The 16591-nt window shown below is 38.6% G+C and overlaps 2 protein-coding genes across 5 annotated transcripts in view; one reads left to right on the forward strand and one right to left on the reverse strand.

Moving 5' to 3' along the window:
• The window catches only part of Gtf2a2 (general transcription factor IIA subunit 2), a 52424-nt gene that overhangs the window by 12291 nt on the left and 23542 nt on the right, over window positions 1–16591 (forward strand). For 2 of the 4 annotated variants that reach the window (XM_015480599.2, XM_048793772.1), the window contains one exon: window positions 2354–2660. The exons of the other annotated variants lie outside the window; for them this stretch is intronic. In XM_015480599.2, coding sequence (XP_015336085.1) covers window positions 2354–2379 — 26 coding nt within the window. In that variant the 3' untranslated portion in view covers window positions 2380–2660. Of the gene's footprint in view, window positions 1–2353; window positions 2661–16591 lie in introns of those variants that run through there. 4 annotated transcript variants of the gene reach the window in all.
• Window positions 7541–10898, reverse strand: Gcnt3 (glucosaminyl (N-acetyl) transferase 3, mucin type). Its single transcript, XM_015480602.2, has one exon. It carries the CDS (start codon window positions 10614–10616, stop codon window positions 9318–9320), a length of 1299 nt encoding a protein of 432 aa, XP_015336088.1. The 5' UTR covers window positions 10617–10898; the 3' UTR covers window positions 7541–9317.

Raw genomic sequence — 16591 nt, forward strand, 5'->3', positions numbered from 1 at the left:
AAGAACAAATTTTAAAAATGAAAAAAATTGCATAAACAAATATGCAAATTTTTAGAAGAATAATGTTTTCATAATCAAGGTAGGGTGTAGACTGACTAGTAAATTATATTGTCTTCTATGAATTCTCAGTCTACCAAGGAAAACTTTTGTCCATGAAATGGACATACATTTCATGATGTTTGTTAACATGTGCTTAATGTTAATCAAAAATAGGTTTTGGGGTGTTTTTTGTAATATTTTTTGTTATGTCAGTGCCCCCCAACTATTAATAAATCTCAACACTCAAAAAATAAAAAATAAAGCAGCTAACTGTTCCTGAAATTAAATAGAAAAGACTAGCACTCTCCAAAAATGGGGGCGTTTTTATTTTATTTGTGTATGTATTTGTTTTTATTTTGGTACTAGGGATATAACCCAGGAGTTTTTAACCACTGATTCACATACCCAACCCTTTTTATTTTTTTTTATTTTGAGACAGGGTCTTGCTCAATTGCTTAGAGCCTCACTAAGTTGCTGAGACTAGCCTCACACTTGCAATCCTCATGTCTCAGCCTCCCAAGTCACTGGTATTACAGGCATGTGCCACCACACTCGGTGCAAGACAGGTAGTTGAGAAGCAAAAAAAACAGAAATGTAGAAAGTAATAGTCTCATTTCTCGGGTTATGGGTTGGGATTTTCATTTTACATACTTTAGATTTCAAAAGAAGTACCTAATCACTGAAAAGAAATGTAGAGAATCCACATAAGCACATCAAAGAAAAACATCAATAACATCACCTTCTTTTATAATAATGCATGTGTGCACTATAGATACATTTGTAAATTTAACATTTTTCACACATGTTAACTGTTCTCTTCAACCTGATATCTGATGGCTGCATAAAATTATACCTTCAGCCCTGTTTTTTTAAAAATAGCCTCTGGATGTCAGAAAATCTCTGAAACTAGCAATGTTACATTGACTTGTACTGTTCAGGTTAACTAGGAATAATCATTCTAAGAACTAAGGACATAGTTGACCTCTTAATTCAGTCATCAGATAATTAAGATTTTTTGTTGCTAGGAGCAGTGTTATTGTATATTTGATATTATATATTTGATTTTTTTTCTTTTTCTGGTTTATTATCTTCTGGATCACAAGATAAATATGTTTCTACATTTCAGATAATGTGTAATTTTTCATATTTTACTTGACTATGGAATTTGGCAATTAATTTTGTAATTCCTAGGCCTTTGTCAAAAGGAGTTGATGTATACCAGCACTGCTCAGTAGAACTAATGATGAAGATGTTCTATGTCTCCATTTTCTAATAGCCCCACTTGGCTGTTGAGCATTTAAAATGTAATTGGCACAAATAAGCAGCTTCATATTTTAATTTTATTAGCTAACTTGAGTTAATTTACATGTAAATAGTCATATATAGCTAGCCAATGGCTATCCTATTGAACAGCATGAAGATAAACTAATAGAGTAACAACATAGTAAGTAACACCATAGCTTAGAACCAAAAAAGTAAAAAAGGCATCTGAGAAGAATTAATATCAAAGAATCCATGTATATAGGTATGTGTTTTGTTCACAGGCACTTCAGTCTGGTGGTCCTAAGAATGTGTTAGTCTTGCTTAAAAATGCAAGATTATTTGTTTCTCCAAACTTCAATGGATAAAAAGCAGCAAATCACCCTCATTTTATCACAGTGACTTCTGAGGAGCTTCCCTCACAGCAAAGTGTAGTAATTATCTTCAACAACAATAAAAAAGTGAGCACTTATGAGAAGCTTAGATTGTATTCCCTTTGCTGTATATCAACAGAAAATAAATATTTTTTTTTACCCAAATTAAAATATAGTTTGGCATTTACAGGTAGCTCTGTACATTTAAGTAATTAATAAAATGCTGTTCTTCAGTAATGCCAGATAAATAAGGTGCTACTATAAAGTAAGTCCATTTTATTCTTAAAGTTAGCTTTCTGAAATAAAGTTGAGTTTCTAATACAGAAACAGAGAAAAAAAAATAGCTAGAAGTTTGATCTGCTGCTCACTGGGAAGATAGAGGACCTGAAAAATATGTGGTTATATAACAGCTATGTGAACCAAATATTGTACAGCTTGCCTTTCTCTCTAGCATAAACATGGAGAGCAAAATGTTATCTTTTTCTCTGTCTTAAAAAGAAAATTGTTGATGTTTTCAAGGCACTTCCGTTGTCAGCTTCCCTCTTCAGCTTAGCCTCCTTCTCTTTGCCCCCAAACTACCACCACCATTAGTTCTTTTTTTTTTTTTATCAGTATTCTTAAAATATTTAAATTTAAAAGTAAGTTCTTTCTTGAATTTACTCTTTCTCTCTGTTTCCTAGATACTGGCTCCAATACTACAGAATGAATAGAAAAAAAATTGACTTTTTCAGGCCATCTTCTGTTATTATTCATCACTTTTTGAAGAGAAGCAAAGAAGAGACTTTTTTTTTAATTTATTCTAGCATTGCATAAATGACTACACTGTACTGTACTATCAGAGAATTCCAGCAAAAAGAAGCTTATAACTATATTCTCTTACATTACCTTTATTATACAGCATGAAGAAACATACCTTTTTTTTAATGACAAATCAAAAATTGTTGCCTTCTTAAGAACATTCTTTAATAAACTCATTTTAAAACTCAATGTGAATAATTAGTGGTGGAGCTGTTTCAAATAGACATTGCGAAGTTATTAGACAAACATTTTTAAAAAGCACCATATTCCTTACAAATAACTTAGAAAATATAGTCATTTCAATAAAGTCATATTAGTTTTGTCAGTTGTAAATTTATCTGATGCATTAGCAGGGCAAAACTAAAATCTGAATGGAATTTTACTAAGAAAATCCCCTTTTTTTTTTTGTCTTTTCCTTTTGGTACTGGGGATTGAATCCAAGGGTATCTACCACTGATAGCTTTTCTTTTTTAGTTTTGAGACAGGGTCTCACTAAGTTGCTCAATGCCTCACCAAGTTGCTGAGTTGGCCTCAAATCTGAGTTTCTCCTTTCTCATCCACCTGAGTCGCAGGGATTACAGATGTGCATCATGGCACCCAGCTGAAACTTTTTTTCTTTTTTCTTTTTTTTTAATATTTTTTAGTTGTAGATGGGCACAATACCTTTATTTTGTTTATTTTTATGTGGTACTGAGGATCGAACCCAGTACCTCACACATGGAAGGCAAGCACTCTACTACTAAGCCACAACCCCAGCCTGAAACTTCCCTTTTTTGAAAGTATAAAACTAATCATTGATGAGAGAAACTTAAATACAATTAGATTTGGAAAAGTTAAATGATCTCAAAAACCTATTCCAAACAACATAAATTAGTTTCTAAATTATTTCTTGGAACTGGCCAAATTGATCAAGTTTCGTACATTTTTAAATGAACTACATCTGACCAACTATTAGACTTCAAATAAAAAGTCTACTAAAATGTGTGGCATTTGTTTTTTTATATCTTTGTTTATGTGAAGGAACGAAGTTTCCCTTGTTAGTCAAAGTAGGAAAATACAATGAAGAATGGGGTATTTCTTAAAAAAAAAATCAGGCTCCAGGTATGAGTGACTGAAATTTAGCAGCTGACTATAGATGAATCAAGACCAACTATTTTAAATTTTAAAAGTCTTGGCTATCTATTATTTTTTAAGAATAGGATTTTGATGTTCTCTATTCTGTGGTTGACCCCATTTCATCTGTAATTAAACATTTGTTTAACCAGTTGTATAGGGATAAAAAGTCACCTTTTGAGAAGAGTTGGTAGTAATATTTGGCAAAATAGTTTTTTTACCTTTTTAAATGTTATGTTCTTTATTCTACACATAGTTCCCTTTTTTCAGATGGGGGAAAAAGTAGGTTATTTATAATGTCATTCTTAAATACCCAAAGCTAACATTTGGCTGCACAGAAATGGGACTTCTTTATAAAATAGTAGCCAGCATTACTGTTCTATAAGAGACTAAGTGCTATATGTATTTCATATATTCTTCTGAGTAGTCTTAACTATTACTTTGGAAAAAAGTTTGTTCCATTTTTACAGATAAAGAATAAAGTTATCCTCTCATGACCCCAGTGATGTGGAAGACAAGAGGATCATTCAAGGCCAGCCTCAGCAATTTAGCAAGACCCTATTGCCAAAAAAAAAGGAATGGGGATGTAGCTCTGTGATAAGTGCCCTGTGTTCAGTCCCCAGTACCAAAACCAAAAGAGAGGTAAAAGACACTTGTACTTACAGAAACAAAGATAATGGATCTTACAGACTTGTTAAAAATTACACAGCCTGGGACAATAAAACCATCTTTAAGAGTGTTTACCTCCACCTCACTCCCATTACGATAGCTACTATCAAAAAAGAAGAAAAGTAAAAATGCTGGTGAGAATGTAGAGCAATTAGAACCCTTGTTCACTATTTCAGGTGATGTAAAATGCAACTTCCACCACAGAAGAGGCACCTTGGGTACTGGTGCTATTCTCTAGGGGACTGGTTATGCTGCTGTGTTCATAAAACTGTGCCATACGTTTGGGATTTTGTACTTTTTTCACATGTATATTATATATCAGATAACATGTTAATTGAAAAAGGTGGGCATGGTGGCATGCACACACCTGTAATCCCAGGGACTGGGATGTGGGGGCTGAGGCAGGTAGATCACAAGTTCAAAGTCAATCTCAGCAGCTTGTTCAAAATCAAAGCAACTTAGTGAGGCTCTATCTCAAAAAGTACTGGGATGTGGCTCAGTAATTAAGAACCCTTGGATTCAATCCCTAGTACCAAAAAATTCCTTTAATAAAAAAGCGAAAGAACTGAATTCCACTGCCACATCCACACCACCACATACAACTGAGCTCATTCACTTTGCTTTCCATCCTATTAATGTGGGCCGACTCTTTGTGCTTCCATCGAAGAAAAGGCTTTCTTCCTGTGCATTGATCATCCCTCTCTTTTTTATAAGGGTGTTAACATGGCAAGCCTCTCATCTCATTCCCCATCTTTTCCTCCAACTGTATCTTTCCCATCAACATACAGACATGTTACCACTTTTCTAATTGTCAAGACAACTTTGTCTTAACCTTCTATTATGGTACTTTTTTTTTCTCCTTTTCTTCCCTGAAAGTAATACTCCTCAAATGATTTATCTGTACTCACTGAATCCAGTTTTATTCCAACATTCTCTTTGAATCACCTCCAATCAGGTGATGTTATCAAGGTCACCTCCACATTATTCCAGATAATAATCATTTCATCCTTACCTTAAGTGATTCCCAGCATGTTCTGTTTTAGTCATCACTCCCTTTTCTCTGAAACACTGTCTCCTCAACCCAGAATGCCACCCTCAATAGCTGCTCCTTTTCAACTTTCTTTTGTTGGATTCTCATCTCTCTGATCTCTGCATTTTGGAAAGTGCCAGAATTCATCTGAGGGCCTCTTCTATGTTGACTTCTTTGTGGCTCAGCTATGGTTTGGATATGGTTTGAGTGTGTCCTCTAAGTGTTAACATGTTGGAAGCTTGATCCCTATTGCGGTGGGTGGTACAATCTTTAAGAAGTGAGCATAATGGGAGGTCACTGGGGGCACTCCCCCCAGAATTAATGTGGTTCTTGTGAGACCTTCTGTTAGTTCCTACTAGAGGGTTGTTTTAAAAGTATAAGATTAGGCCCTCCCCTCTCTGGCCTTCCTGTCTTACTGTGTGACCTCTCATTCTCACTTGTGTTCCCAGCATGATGCCATCCACCATGATGTGATATAGCCAAGGGGACCCTCATCAGAGGCTGCATTTATGGGGCCATCTAATTTTGTTCTTTATAACTCTAAAACTGTGAGCTAAATTAACCCCTTTATAAAGTATCCAGTTTCAGATATTATAGCAACAGAGAATGGACTAATATAGGCACTCATCCAGTTTCATGACTTCATGTGCTCTGTAAGCTGATAAATATCACATAAGCACTACAAACCAGACTTTCCTGAATTCATATTCCTCTATACATCTCTACTTGAATGTCTGATGGACATCTCCAATTTCACATGTTCAAAATCAAAATCCTTATCTTCCCCCTAAAAAGCTACTCTTTCTTCACAAAATTCCCATCTTAGTTAATGGCAACTTGAAACAAGACAAAACCCTTTGAGTTATTTTTGACTCCTCCATCTCTCATAAACAAACTCAATCTGCCAGCAAATCCTCAAACTAAACCTTCAAAAATATTTTCAAAATCTGACCACTTCCATAATTTCTGCTACTCCTTTGGTCCAAGACACTTGTATAGTTCCTGTATTATGGCCACAAACTCCAGATTGTCTCCTTGCTTCCACTCTTCACTCCCAACCAGATTATTAGTGCAGCAGCTAGTCAGTCATCCCCTTAAAATGTTAATTAGATCCTCTGATCAAAACCCTCCATTGGGTCCTGTTTCACTTGGAGAAGATAAAAAGTCCACATGATTTACAGAGGCCTTCACAGTGTCCCTCCACTGTACCACCCTCTTAACTCTTCCTTCACTCTGTTCCATTTACATTCGCTTTCTTGCTGTTCCTGAAACATGGCAGGTCTGTTCCTGCTTTAGGGCCTTATAAATCTTTCCTCTTGGCCAAGAATGCTCTTCCCTCCTTTATCTTCAAGGATCATTCCCTTCATCTCCTTCAGAACTTTGCTCGAATGTCACTTTTTTATTGAGGTCCCCTTTGACCACCTTATTTAAAATTTTAAGCATCCTTTCTTCCCACCTTACCTTCCCAAAGTCCCTAACACTTCTTTAATTTCTCTCTACACTTCTCTTCTAATAATTATTTATTTATACTCGGTTTACTGCTCATATGTGAATGACATGAGTGTGGGAATTTTCATGTTTTGTTGACTGCTGTATCCCCTGTGTCAAAAACTAGGTGTGGTATATAATAAGAGTTCAATTCATATCTGTGGAATGAATGCATGAATAAATTATTTCATTGCTTGTCAGTACACTAAGCTTCATAAAGGCAAAACCCGTATCTTATTCATCTTCATGGTAAATGACTGCCTAAATGGAAGAATAAGAATAGATCTTTGGGTCAATTAAGATAAGTGGGCAAGGTGTTTATTATTCTCTCCATTTTTAATCAAAATGGCTTGACTTCTCCAACTATGTCATGTGGCCCAAAGTTATCAACTGTCTTTTCTTCCTGTTAAAATTTTTTTACTTCACAAAGAGAGCAAAGATTACAGTGATCAGTGTGTGCAACAAAAATAAGATTTATGAAAAGAAGACTATAGTTATTAAAACTAGATGTGGTGGCACACACTTGTAACCCCAGTAACTTAGAGGCTGAGGCAGGAGAATTCTACATTTCAGTCCAGCCTAGGCTACTTAGCAAGACCCTGTCTCAAAAAGGACTAGGGATGTGACAAAGTGTTAAAATGCCCCCTTGGGTTTAATCCCCAGTCTCTAGTACCACAAAAAAAAAAAAAAAGGGCAAAGAAGAAGGTACAAATCANACTCACCCTAATAGATATACCTATCCCCCCCCCCGCCCTGCCACACACACACACACACACACACACACAATCCAAATGACAAGTTCACATGTTGATTTTTAAAATTTATTTATATAATTATAACATTTCACATGAAAGTTTAAAGTTGACTATGTGGCCAAAGACTTGAGTTCTTTTTCTCAGAATAAGTGTACTTAAGGATGCTTTTCTGTCCACTTCCCACAGTGGTACTTCCATCCACCTCAGAGGAGGGCTGAGGAACATCATACATGCCAGTAGTTACCACTGCTGGCAACAGACCTCACAGGGCACAAACACTGCACTTGTAACTATCCTTCAGCATATCCACAGTGAGACTGGGAGCAGGTAAAGAGGACCCAGTATTGCAAAGCAGGTAAGTTGGGGATGATGATGCCCACTACCAATGGAGAACCACCTTACAAAAAGGAATCACTAACATACATCAAAATTTCAGAGTCACACACAGGAACTACGTGAGAGGTACATGGGCTATAGACGAAGCTGACTGCTGATTAAGAGAAACCTTATTTAAATCACAATCAGAAGTGTAGAAACACATTGATGACGTTATGACATATTAATGGGAGTATTCAAATTACACAAATTGTATATAAAAAGCCTTTTTGGAACATACTGTATGCAGATCAGCTGTGTTATCTTCAAAGGCCACTGTCTTTTTATAGTATCACTATATTTTTGTAGTACCCCTTGCCCATTACAATGACACATAGCCAGCAATTATCTCCAGAGTTTCAGAAAGGAAACCTTCCCTAAGTAACATTTTCACACATCATTGTTATCTCCCCACAAAAAGAACACTTCCATTCACATAGTAAAAAAAGGGAGTTTTGACTGAAGAGGCTTACACGTGGAATAGTCAGATATCCTTGTTTAGCTTGATTGTCCTTATTTATTTTTGCTTCCCAATATAATTAACAGTGCAGTGCCCCCCCTACTAAAAATGTGTAACAATAAATTATATGCAACTTTATCTAAATGACTATTATCTGTTATGAAACATTCTTTGACTGTGAAGCTGGCAAAATTATGTGCCATGATTTTCTCATAAGACATGAGTGGTCAAACCATTTAAAAATTGCCCCACCTTTTCCCTGGTAGAGAAGTTATGAATTTGGTAATGTAAACAAAACAAGTGGTCACAATAATGAAAGAATAGCTCTGTTCCTCTATTTTTTTTTTCTTTCTCCACATTCTTTTGAATATGCTATTCAAACAGCTTGTTGCCAGGACCGTTTTGGGATAATTAATGGAGGCTCTCTTGCCAGCCACTAGAAATTTTAAATGACACCAACAGTTATGAGAAAATTCTCACACATTTTATCTGTTTACATTACTTCTGGCTTCTTAGACAAAAAATAGAGGAAATGCTCTGAATCAGGAGCTATTTATTTTTAAATTAACAGTACCAAAGGGAAAGTTATCTTTCCATTAACACCCCCCAAGCCTAGACTTATTAGGAACAGCCTTTCCTTAAAGTTCAAAACCTGACACCAGGTATTCAGCTGAAATCCACAGTCCCCTGACACACTCCTCCTTTATCTCCAAATAACACTGGTTCTTATCCTCCCTGTGTTAGAATCAGTATAGGAACTGTTGGAGAAGAGTCAGCTTTCACCTAAGGCAGCAATTTGCAAGGGAACAGGTCTACATACCTACACTCCAACAGTAGTCCCCTTATCCTAAGGGATGCCATAGATTCCCAAGCCCTGGATTCCCACCCTTCATTGTCCCAGCAATTATAGCATGTTTGCACATGTTCCTGCCTCACAGGTAGCACAACAGTATATCTTACAGTTCTGTCCCATAAATGGCCTTAAAACGTAGATATTCTTCTAAACACTGAAGAACATTATCATCTACCTTTGGGTCAAACTTGTTGGCCAACAGGTGATGGTTTTGAAGCATCCAATGCAGATCCCCAGCACCATAAATACAGATAGTCCGCTGGTGGATTCCAGAACAAGGTTCATAAGATGCCCCCTTATTGATATCTCCCTCATGTGACTGCCACTTGATTAGCCTGGCAATGGAAATCATGTCAGAAATGTCATACTTGTGGTTTAAGGGAACAGAGCCAGGCATCCATGAGGCCCGCTGAAGGGTGGCCCAAAGGTGTTCATCAGGGCTATAGGTGTCTTTTACCCATTCGATCAGTTGTTGGGATTTAGGGTTCGTTAAGACATGCTGAATGAAGTCTCTAGAAGCCACAATATAAGCATTCCCAGTGAACATGGTTAAATTATTAGGAGGAGGATCCTTTTTCTCATTAGTTATATACAATATGTCTTTCACCACATAGTGATATTTCCAGCGTCTTTTTTTAAACTCAGTAGGTATCTCTGACTCCATACTGTTCTTCCCATTCAACATCTTGAGGGCCTGGACCATCTCAGCATTGGTCTTTATAGGAAAGTCTGTCCCACATGTATTTAGGAAGTATTTCCATGGCACTGGGCTCTGGAGCAAATCTTCCATACAGTTCAGGTCAGCCTGAACCCTGGACCATGAGGCATAAACCACCCGAACCAGCTTACTGGCTACGAAGACATTTGGGAAGCATGAAGTAATCGCATGGATTGCCTCTTTGAAAGTTTCTGGGGACTTCTGATCCACGTGGACACAGTATATATTCTGAGGGGCATACACAGCCCGAAGCAGCCTTTCAAAGTTTTCAATCTTCTCATGAACTACCATAGAGTATGCAATAGGGAAATCTAACTCTTCTTTGCTCAATGGGAACTGTATGAACTTCCTTGTAGCCTTAAAGTGCTCACAGTCTCTGGTCAGACGAAGGTAGTCAATATCATTGAAAGGCTCCCGTTTCTTCTTGATCTCCAGATTATTCAGAATAGCCTGGATCACTGCTTCCCGGTCCCCTCGGATGATCCCAGAACAGTTGATGGACCTCCTTGCTGGCAGCTTTAGGGACTTGTACAACTTATCCCTACAGTATTGGCTTTGAAATTCTGTGGAGTCCAGATCACACTTCAATCTGAAAGAAAGTCTCAGAGCAACAACGGCCAGCAGCATATAACCGCCAAGGGCCCATAAGTGATAATGCCGGGAGAGTTTCCTCCATGAAATCATTTTCACAGGTTGAGAGACAGAGTTTGTGTACAATGGAGGAGGAGGTGGAGGAGAGAGGACTCCTTGGACAAAACAAAATGCCTCCAATTATAAATGAATCATGAACATGTTCCCAGCAATGTCAAGTGCAACTCCAAACTGATGGCAAAAATATATTTCTTCTCTGGTCAAATATCCTCATTACACACATGCCTAGGAGCCTCTTACAACTGGCTTCTTGTGGAGACCTATATCCTGATCCCACAACTAGCTGACCACACCAGGATCAGGATCCAGCTCCACCTCCACTTCAGGAGAGAGAAAAGGAAAGAGAACTAAGCATTCGCTGACATAAAGGTATAATTAGTAGAAGGAAGTCCCATCTTTCATTTCTTATTCTTCCTCCCACCCCTGACTACCCTAGAATGTAGCTCTTATCTGAGGTCTAGAATTTCCAGTAAGTCTGGAGACAAAAATCCATGAAATTCAGACTCATAGCCCCAGTTCTAGATATCTGAAAGTCCTTTTAAAAGTAAAAACTACATTTCTTGTTTCTATTTGGCAATCTGTATATTAAGATACTTTTCACCATATGTACTTCATTGGCCACATATTGAACCTAGGCAACCTTTTTAAAAATGTGCTTAAAGTAATACAATTTGATATTATCCCAAAAATGGTATGTAATCTTTCAGGTAGTCCATCAAATTTAAAATATATCTATACACAGGGACAAACATAGCTGTGTATATACAATATTTAATGAATCTCCTCAATGAACCAGAAATCTCTTTACATTGTCCTATTTAATCTTCACAACTAACTTAAAAATGTAATATTAATAGGCCTCTTTTTAAATGGAAAAACAGAAAATAAATAGCATACATGCTATAAGAAGCAAATATGGGACTTCCTTAGTATTTTTGTCTGCAAGTCTAATATTTTCTCAACCAAATCACAGCTACCTTTTTAATATAATATAGGGCACTGAGTACCACTAAAGAAAACCAGATATTGCAGGGGGAAAATCTCTGAAAGGATAGAAACAAAATGTGATGCATCCTTTTTTCTTTGTTGCATCTCTGAGCACAAGATTTTACCCTGTTTAGAAGTAACTTTTATGGGAAGCTAAAGAAAGGAAAAATTAAAAGAAAAGCTCACCTTTAATAGCTTCTTTCCTCCTTAAGCAAGGATGTGATCCTGTTTTCAAGTGAAGACAGGTTGGATTCCATGGAAGCAAATGTAGACACCATATTCCCTGGTCTTTTTCTAACCTCCAAAATATGTTTTCTGATATTCACAAGATGTCCAAGACTGATGCAAATTCCTCTAGGATCTCTGCAAAGTAGAGCAGCAGGTGACTCTATCACTCACCTTTTGGCTTCCTACTCTCAGATAAGGAAAGAAGCTTACATAAATCAGTCAAGAGCAAATTCTCAATCAGGAATCATCTAGGCATGTGAGTAAGGCAGGAAAAAAATGTTAGCAATATCTGAGAAAGCAAGCATTTTGATCAGAACAACCCAGTTTTTACCTGTGCTCTCCTGTCATGAAACTATTCCAAAGAACCTATCACTGCTCATACAAGAACTTAAAAGCATTTCCCTCCTCACCCAACAAGGAACCATAGAAACACACAGGTGTGCCCCAGCCTTCTTTTGTTAGGGAGTGTCACTCCTCATGTTAGGAGTGCATGATTGAGACACTAAAAAAAAAAAAAAAAAAACTTCAAGGACTTTTTTCTATTGTTATTTTACTAAAAATTTTAAAAAATCAATGAAAACCAGAGTCCTTCAAAATTGCTTCATTAAGAAAAAAAATCCCATTTACCTAAGATGACTGTTAATAATCTGCATGTTGTAGACATACCTACAGAGTCCAGAATGTGGCTCTCCCTCACTAATTTCTGAGGTCTGAGGTCTGGGGGCCTGAGGTTCTTGGCCATTTAAAGAATGGATTACACTATGGGTTGCTGGATTCAGTGAGAACCCTATGGGGTAGTTTTGGCAACAGAGTGTGGAAAATACTTTCTTCAAAGCTGTTGATATTGTTCCCCCACCACCACCTGCCCCATTTCCTCCAACTACCACTCCACAAAAGCTGCATCCTTGGCCAGATATCTGAATTGAAGAATTTATTTTAAAGAACTTGACCAGGTATAAAGTAGATAACTGCAAAAGTAGGAAGAGGTGACAACATTCAGTTATTTGGGCAATAGCAACTGTTGGAAGTAGCTACCACTCAGATTGGAGTTAGGGACAAGTTGGAAATTACCAAATTTAAAATTTGAGTAGGAGGGTCCCCAAAAGCAGAAACTCAGACATCTGAGGAGGTTACTCTGCTCAACTAGTGCTGAGGGCCCCTGAACTGAGATCCAGGCCTCTGGGAGGTCGCTGGTGTCATTACTATAAACCGACTTTGGAGCAGATACAAACTAACCAAGAGCACCGTTGACAAGGCTGCTCAGAGACACCGGAAGTAGCTAGGGCCAGAAGTCCCTCCTCCAGCCTGGCAGTCTCCCTCGCAGCGCCCCCTGTAGACTGACTTGTTAAGGCGCCATTGGCAAAGTCGAATGGTTTTCAGGTTCCCCCGGAAATAGAACCCAGAGAGACGTGCTTCAGCGCTTCGTCTGAAGACAAGACTGCAGTAATGGAGGTGAGAGTTCCTTCTTCCTAAGTGACTTGTTCACACCACCCCTGGTACTCTCCATGTAGGAACTTCCGTTGGTCTGTTTTGTTTTGTGTCCTTTGCCCGTTCCTAACTGTAGATGAACCACGGCGAGGACAAGGGACTCACGTAGGGTCATGGACGCCTCTATTCTTCACTGGCTCCAGCCAACAGCCAATATTCGGATCCTCCGTCACTCTCCATGACTGAACCACAAAATCCCTGGGCAAGCTTGATTAAAGGTAAGCACCGTCTCCAGAATTCAGGTCTAGGAAGATCCCTCCAGTATCTTTGGATCTGACTTTTCTTTGATGGTCCCCTCTAATTCCACCTTCTTTCCTATAAAAACTGCACCAAGAGTCCTTCAATAAAAAGAGAATGCTCTTTGATTATTTTATTTTTAAGATAACCAAAATAGGAATTCACTCTTATTTGTAAAATACATGGTAGTATAACTAACAATTTGTGGAAATATTTTTTAAAACTAAACTAAAACTAAATGTTAGTAACACCAGGTGCATGTTAGTAGAGATAAGTGTGGGTTTGGCAGAATAAAGGTGGATCTGAATCCTGGCTCTATGTTTTTTTGTTTTTCCTAAATGTGTGATCTTGAGCATATTCTTAGGTCAATCTGTGACTAAATCACGAGCTAATAATTAGGAGCTAAACTAATACCTATTCTGGAGTATTGTTATGAAGAGTAAAGAAGATAATACATAGGAGGGACTTGGCAGATGTTCTGGGAAGACTAGAATTCTAGTGCCTATGACTGTATGTGCTAAGAGGGAACAGGGATAAAGAACACGACCTGGAAGCTGACCTCACAGAGTTAAAGACTATAATAACAAAATAAGTTAAAAGGTACATTTAGTAAATTCAGCTTAAAATGATTAGATCCTTGCTGTCTGGCTCCTCCTCTGACCCTTTTGGGACTATTGGGTCCTCAGAATCTCTTAAGGTTGACACCAACTTCATGCTGGCTTCCCTTAGATTCATCCTGATGACCCCGGCTTGATTTCTCTTTTCCTTACAATTGAAACTCATAGACCTGCCCTCAGATGTACACAGATATATAATTTAAAGTTATCTGCCCAACAGATAGGCAGAACCCAGGACCAGGAGACAAGGACTTAGAAGTCTGGGCAGGAAGAATTTGCTATTGCCAAACTAGCATCATAGTAGAAGACATTGTGAGAAGACTCGCTTCCTTACACTTCCTGTCTGGTTTCATGTTGCCTTTACTTTGGATAATTGAGGGAGGCGAATGCTGTCATCTTTTCGGTGCTTGGGCATTTAAATATCTTCATGTAGTTCCTGAACTCTTGGGGAAGTTTGCCTCCAGATTCATCTAGCTCTGCCTTTGGTCCTCAGCAGGGATAAAGGAACTGGAACAAAAAAGAACTGCTTGTGGGTCAGGTCATGGTTATCAAGGGTCATGGGTAACAAAGGCAGTAACCATTAGAGAAGAGACCATGACTCAGAGGCAGTAAGTGAGAATAAATAAGCAGGAAAACCAAGTTAATGTATTGCTGGTTAAGCCGGAACTGAGCTTGGGAGAGACTGAAGGTACTAAGGGAGATGAGGGAGGAGGTGTTTTGAACTTTGCCCTTACTTAATTTTCTAAAATAGGGCTCTTGGCAAAGATGGAACTGTTAACTCTGGACACAGTGATTAACAGACCCAAGGTGATCAACTTCGTTCCTAAGCTTGGTTATAAAATGAAGAGTATGGTCTATTCCTATTTACTAAAAATCAGGGGTCCTCCGTAGTTCTTCCTTAGAGTTCTACCTGCTTCTATGCATCCAAAGCTCCCCTCACCCCATCCTGGACAGCCCTCCTGGACACACTCCACCAGAAAGGAAAAAAGAAAAGAAAAAATTCTACAGAACTCAATAGTTTCTGTTGTTATTGTTGCTTGGTACCAGGAAACCAGGGATTGAACCCAAGGATGCTTAACCACAGCCATAGCCCCATCCCTTTTCATTTTTTATTTTGAGGCAAGGTCTTACCAGGTTGCTTACAGCCTCACTAAATTACTGAGGTTGCCTTTGAACTTCTGATCCTCCTACCTCAGCCTCCCAAGTGATGAGGATAATAGGCGTGAACCATCATGCTCAGCACTCAATAGATTCTTATTCACGAGTGCTGAGGAAACTTGTGAAGATAAGAAGGAAGATGATCTCTAATAACACAATCCAACTTACTCTCTCTGCTCACTTTCCCGAGCAAGATCAGTCATTTGCCGACTCGTAAAGGGAGCCTTATTCCCCTCACTCCGCACCATCATGGATGGTGCTCCACTTTCTGCCAAGGCTGGCTGCCAGAGTCTCATTTTCCCCTGCTGCTCCTGGGTGCCACAATCAAGCAGGCAGCCAGGTCATGCCATTTCCATCTTCCTACCCCCACACTCATCAAAATAGACTCCTCCTTATGGTGGTGCCATGGGCTCCCTGAGGGTGGGATCTGTGTGTGGCCTGCCTTTGCCTCCTCCACTGAGCAAGCAGAAGAAAATGCAGGTGGCAGATCCACCATGAACAGTTCCTGAATGAGCAGCCACCTCAGTGGCCCTGTGAGGGTCCTCTAAGCACTGGAGTCTTGGAAATATGGTTTGTGGTTAGTCATAGAAAGAGGCTTTCTGAAGTAAACTACACACAAAAAAATGTGATCCACAGAGCTGAAGCTAATTAAAATCCAAACAGCATTAAAAGGATTAATTTTGCTTAACAAACATTCTAGGAAGTAGCCTGAGATGGAATTTGGAGGTAATGATAAGATTAAAGTGCATCCTATTGTATTACTAGGAAGGAAACTTCTAAATGGAAGGAATAGCCAGGCATGATGGTGCATGCCCATAATCCCAGTGACTTGAGAGGCTATGGTAGGAGAACAGCAAATTCAAGGCCGGCCTGGGCAAACTAGTGAGACCCTAAGCAATTTATCAAGACTCTGTCCCAAAATAAAAAGGGCTGTGGATGTAGTTCAGTGGTAGAGCAACCCTGTATTCAATCCCAGTATGAGGGTGAGAGGACCTACATGGAAGGAATAACCGGGGGCTAGGCTTTATTCACTTCTTCATCCAAGAGCTATGGAGGAAGCTGCAAAACTGTGCTAGAGATACAAAGTTGATAGGCAGCCCCCAATCTCAAGGTGAGATATGGATTTAGGATAAGGAGGGAGAAATGCAGAATCTTAAGGGAAACACCCTCAAGCCATTGAGATGCAGAGAACACAGCTGTAAACCTTGGCCCACACCCTTGTAAAATGAGGGAAATACACAAGTGCAGGGAAAACTGGCTGGAAATATTGCAGCTCCACCCTGGATCCACCTC

Source organism: Marmota marmota, unplaced genomic scaffold (assembly GCF_001458135.2).
Source record: "Marmota marmota marmota unplaced genomic scaffold, marMar, whole genome shotgun sequence".
Classification (NCBI taxonomy): Eukaryota; Metazoa; Chordata; class Mammalia; order Rodentia; family Sciuridae; genus Marmota; species Marmota marmota.

Coding starts and splice junctions, on each gene's coding strand:
- Gcnt3 (XM_015480602.2), bottom strand. CDS start 10,616: ATGATTTCATGGAGGAAACTCTCCCGGCATTATCACTTATGGGCCCTT.